At 36.6% G+C, this 6,000-nt stretch overlaps 1 protein-coding gene across 1 annotated transcript; it reads right to left on the bottom strand.

The window, feature by feature from the left end:
• Window positions 1-365: 365 nt before the first annotated feature.
• On the bottom strand, window positions 366-5,321 carry abi3b (ABI family, member 3b). Its single transcript, XM_059531785.1, has 5 exons — window positions 5,053-5,321; window positions 2,970-3,137; window positions 1,912-2,106; window positions 1,209-1,282; window positions 366-1,115 (listed from the first exon to the last, which is right to left on the bottom strand). Exons 1-5 carry the CDS (start codon window positions 5,284-5,286, stop codon window positions 533-535), a joined length of 1,254 nt encoding a protein of 417 aa, XP_059387768.1. The 5' UTR covers window positions 5,287-5,321; the 3' UTR covers window positions 366-532.
• Between the last annotated feature and the right edge of the window lie 679 nt (window positions 5,322-6,000).

The following is a 6,000-nucleotide window of genomic DNA, read 5'->3' on the forward strand; positions in this document are numbered from 1 at the left end:
ACAGACAACGTTCAGAGATTTTAATACAGCTAATTTGTGTTGTTGGCTGTCTGGGCTGCCATGCGCCTCCTAGAGGAATGAGTATCACTGACTCGGACTCGGAAGTGTGAGTATGATTCATTTATTTTATTTATCTACATATTCATTTATTTATTTTTAATTTCTGCAGGTTTAGTCCTCCATAAATGGTAGCTTTGAAACCAGTAACAATCCATAATATATATATATATATATATATATATATATATATTTTTTTTTTTTTTTAATTTTTTTTTTTTGTGGAATTTTTTAACCACACAATAAAGCATTTAAATATTTTGCTTCAATTTATGTGAGCAAATCATAAAAAGAATAAAACATTTCTGATATTATGTAATACGCTTTATACAAAACATTGTTATCTTTATTTAATGTTTCATACCATAAACATACATAAGCACATTTTCATATCATTTAATAAAAAACATTAAAACATCTTATCTTATCAAATGTCATATAGTTTTTCCATAAAAATAACATCGAAAATCAACATTCAGAAGGGTGGAGGTGGAGGAGGAGGTGGTGGAATAAATTTTCCTCCAGTGTTAGGAGGAGGAGGAGGTGGAGGTGGCACCATGGAGGCATTTTGTGGAGGTGGAGGTGGGGGTGGAGGTAGTGATGACCCACTGTAAGAGCCAGGAGGTGGAGGTGGAGGAGGAGCAGTCGTCTTGCCCTGAATGTGAGGTGGAGGAGGTGGGACAGGGACATTGCCTGGAGGAGGTGGAGGAGGAGGTGGAATAGCCATGTTACCTGGAGGAGGTGGGGGTGGAGGGTTTGCTGAAGTTAATGAGGTGTTTTGGCCAGGTGGAGGTGGTGGAGGGGGAACCAAAGAACCTCTACACACAGAACTAAATGGAGGAGGAGAGGGAGGAGGAGGAGGTGGGGGTGGAGCGTCTCCCATCTCATCATCTGGGAGAGGTGGAGGAGGCAGCATGGACAGGTCAGGATAGACTGGTAGAGACGGGGAACGGTCAGACATGAGTAAAGGAGGCGGTGTGGCTGGAGAGAGATCAGGTGGAGCAGAACCCACCGAGTCAGGCACTGATGGAGGAGCAACTGCGATACCCAAAAAAGACCTGAGTGAACAGTAACAACAAGTGGGTTAATCAAAAACATTTTTAACTAAATCTATCTGAATATAAACATTAAGAGGCCTTTTTATTACAAACCAGTTGAAGGTGCTGATCTCCTGTGTGCCAAGCTGTACAGACATGGAGTCCTCATTGTCTGTTTTTAGCTCCTCCTTCGGTGTCCCAACATAATAAATTCAAATAAATATATCAAATTAGTAGGGGTTTTAGGCTGAAAATATAATTAAAATAATTAAAATTAGAAATTTAAACTCTTATAAATATGAGTAATCTTATAACCACTGATGAAAAACTGTAAAAAGGACATTGGCAGATAGATTTGTTTTAACTTACTGTATTTTGCTTGTGATAAATGTATGATTCTATAAAATGTACACGCAAGTACATAATTCACGTGTTATATAAATACATTTCTTAGTGTGAGATATGTATAATACTTACAGTAAAATACTTTTTAAAATAGATGTATTCATAAATTCTTTTTGTATCAGTAAATACTATACTACAATACTACATGTATGTTTTCTGCAATATTTCCTAACAATTTAAAATAACTCTTTTACAAAACGTACTCATCCCAAATGTTTGAATACAATATTATAGAAAATACAGAATGCTACAGTATGTATTTTTTTGGTCTAATGCAAGCATTAGATCACACATTGTTTAATATTATTTATAAAACATTCTGTATCTAATTTACTTTAAATTTAACCAAAACAAGTGAAAAAACAACAGTGTAAATAAAAAGTGTTGTGTATTTGCAGATATATTTGCTCACAGTTTTGCTGCCTTCCCAGTGGCCGTGGCCCAGTTTGTCCAAGCGGGTGTAGGATATGGGAACCCGTCTGTATGCACGAAACGGCTCCAGGCCACTCGCTGGGGGAACCACCTTCTGTGTCCGGGGAACTTTTGACTGTTTGGTCAGCACGCCGATCTCTTTCCGTGCTATTTTCTCCTTGTACATGCCAACTGTCTAAATGTGAATACTGACTAATATTAGATAGTTTTCTTCTAGAAAGACAAAACCGTTTAGGTGGAGAAAAAAAACAAAACCTTTTTTTCTTTACCTTGTGAATACTGACATTAGGTTATTTTGCCTTTTACAACTGTGACAAAATTATAATATACAGAATGTCTATTAAAAAGAATAGTTTACCAAAAAATTTAAATTTGCTAAAAATTTTACAAATGTAGCATTACATCACTTGCTCACCAATAGATCCTCTGCAGTGAATGGGTGCCGTCAGAATGAGAGTCCAAACAGCTGATAAAAACATAACAATAATCCACAAATGCCCCAGTCCATCAATTAGGCCCATTTACACTATAGAGTTTTTGTTTTTAAATGCATAACTTTTGCTAAGGTTACAGCTGTTGTTTACACTACTCCGGTGTTTACGAGGTTGAAAACTTTTGAAAATGCTGCAGATCCCATTTTAGTTTGAAAACTCTGGGGTTGCGTTAATGGACCAAAACAGAGGCTTTTGAAAATGATGGCGTTATGACAAACACACAGCTTTTTGCTTCACGGGATGGACTGGTGTGGATTACTTGTGGATTATCGTGATGTTTTTATCAACTGTTTGGATTTTAATTCTGACGGCACCCATTCACAGAGGATCCATTGATGAGCAAGTGATGGAATCTCCAAATTTATTCTGATGAAGAAAAGAAAACAACTTCTTGCATGGCATGTTCAGCAAATGTCCATTTTTGGGTGATCTATTCTTTTATTCAAAATATTTCCAGCACTGTCCTGACTTGCCATACAGTGTAAGTCATGACTGGCACTGTATTTCAAGAGGTTTCCTTTAAGTGATGATAAGCGGAGCTCACCAGAGTCAGCAAGTTGACGGAGGACTCGATCTGTTTCAGCTGAACCGTCTGAGCATCTAAGATCTTCAGCACAGATGTGGCCAGATTGTTTATCTGGTATGTGACACTGGCCAGGGCCTGCGTGGTGAGAGCTTTGGACTCTTCAATGACACTTCTTGTGTCCTCCACCTAAAGTAAAGAAATAATCATTTTCAATATTCAGACTCTTCTATAAAGGTTTTTATGAATAACAACAAACTGAAAGAACTCTGGCCTGTGAATTGAGCACATCTAATCAAGCTCTTATCATTTAATCAAGTCAGCAGTTTGAATATTAAAGACAAGTGTGTTACGTGTGAAAAATGCTACCTTTGCAGACAGCATATGGAGATATAAAGTATCAAGGCATGTCTAAATAAATATATATATAAAATAAACATATCTCTTGAAAGAAGTCTCTTGTGCTCACCAAGGCTGCCTTTATTTGAAAAAATAAAAATAAGGTAAACAGCAATATTGTGAAATATTATTATAATTATACAATTTAAAGGGTTAGTTCACCCAAAAATGAAAATTCTGTCATTAATTACTCACCCTCATGTCGTTCCAAACCTGTAAGACCTCCGTTCATCTTCGGAACACAAATTATATGAACACAAATTTACTACAATCAATGTCCAGAAATGTTTTAATGACCATGTGACATCAAAAGTGACAAAAGAAAGTGACATGACATTCAGCCAAGTATGGTGACCCATACTCAGAATTCATGCTCTGCATTTAACCCATCCAAAGTGCACACACACAGAGAAGTGAACACACACACTGTGAACACACACCCAGAGCAGTGGGCAGCCATTTATGCTGCGGCGCCCGGGGAGCAGTTCGGGGTTCGATGCCTTGCTTAAGGGCACCTAAGTCATGGTATTGAGAGCACTGTACATGCACTCCCCCCACCTACAATTCCTGCCGGCCCAAGACTCGAACTCACAACCTTTCGATTGCAAGTCCGACTCTCTAACCATTAGGCCACGACTTCCCCTTATGTCGTTCAGGGATACAACTGAACACAAAGAACACAAAAATAATGTGTTAGGACCCTTGCTGTCTATGGAGGGTCAGAGAGCTCTCGGATTTCATCAAACATATCTTAATTTGTGTTTCGAAGATGGATGAAGGTATTGTGGGTTTGGAACGACATGAGGGTGAGTAATTAATGACAGAGTTTTTATTCTTGGGTGAACTATCCCTTTAAAATGACTCTTTAGATTTTAAATTGTAATTTATTCATCTGATCAAAGCTGAATTTTTAGTCTTCAGTGTCACATGATACTCATAGAAATCATTCTAATATGTTGATTTATGCTTAATAAACATTATTATTATTAAAAACAGCTGTGCTCTTCAATATTCTTGAATATTCTTCTGGGATTATGTGATAAATAGAAAGTTATACAACAGCATGTAAGTGTAATATAATTTTTTGTAACATTATAAATGTCTTTATTGTTACTTATTAAAGTGAGTTTCTGAGTACTACAGTCTTAAAAAAAAAGACTAACCCCAAACTTTTAGATGATAGTGTATAAATATAATGCTGAATATAGCCTACTACTGAATATTATTATTAATTAATGATAAAGACCTACAGATGATATTATATGGATATACAAACTAACATGCTGAATTCAGTATAACAGACCTCCAGGATACAGAGATGGAATTCTAGATAAACATGTTAAGAAAGGTTTTCATGGAGGAATACATACCACAGCCTTGTTTAGACATGTAAGCCGTCAGAACAGACAGCACAAAGCTGACTGAAAAAACTGGAAAAGAGTACAGCCTAAAGAAAGGTGTTTCAACAATCCATGTGAATAACTCGGAATATAAACGCAGCTGCGAAATGAATTTCACTTTTAGTGTGATGGATGTAGGACTTTTCAGTTATTAAATCTAGTACAAATGGTTAAAAGTTGCAAGTACAGTTATGTCATCACTAGACTACTTTTAGAAGTACATACTATATATGATTAGGACTAATGTAAACATAAAGAGCACATTACTGCAAATTAAATGTATAGAAAAACTAAAAATGGCTCACATTGAGGTATTTGTTCTGACAGTAATCGGCCACCTTGTGCAGATTGCTGTGGTTGTCTAGAAGAGCTTTCCTTGCGGTCGGAGCCTCTTGCAGGATTTTGTCTATGCATTCTTTACAGTTGTTGTCTCTCATTGTGCAGGTCTGCAGTATAAGCTGCTGTCTCCACTGACTCTGGTAAGACTGAACTAAGCAGGACTCGAGAGCGACTGCAGTGAAGATGACAGGCACAGGCATGCTGGAAGAGTGGGTGTGTTTCTAAAGCATATCTTCAGTGCAGACACAAGCTTCATGAATGAACAGAGTCATGTTTACAGCACATGATGCAGTCTGTCTCCATATCTCTCTCTACAGTACCTGCCTGTCTACCTGTCTATCTACTATCGGTCTCTCATCTATTCAATCTATCCATCTATCGACCTACCTACCTAAGGACCTGTCTGTCTGTCTAAAGGATTAGTTCTCTCTAAATTAATATTATGTGCAATGTTTTGTTAAATTTACATAGCATTTTGTGCTGTTTTTGGAGCTAAACATTCCCTGGTCACTGTTTGCTTTTAGGGAAAGAAAAGTGTCTGCATAGCAAAAATGGCCGAATTTATTTTTGGGGGAAGTCTTTAAATGGCTTTTCACCAAAAAAAAAAAAAAAAAAAAAAAAGATATATATAATTTTTTTTTTTTTAATGTCATGGTCAGGCCACAAGAGGCCAGAATACAGCTAAGAAAGTACGAGTGAAACATTCAACATGTCCCTTCTTCGATAGGTTGTCAAATACATTTGCACCTGATAATAGCTAATTAAACAATGTTCAATTGAGTAACATCAAAGATTCACGAAAACATTCTTGAGAAGAAATTTCTTCTCAGCTGCCATTTTCTTCTTATTTTTTGAACTTAAGAAAAAAAAAGTTAAGAATATTTTGCATTCCTAAAAAAAAAAAAACATCTTAA

This window comes from Carassius carassius, chromosome 40, assembly GCF_963082965.1.
Source record: "Carassius carassius chromosome 40, fCarCar2.1, whole genome shotgun sequence".
Classification (NCBI taxonomy): Eukaryota; Metazoa; Chordata; class Actinopteri; order Cypriniformes; family Cyprinidae; genus Carassius; species Carassius carassius.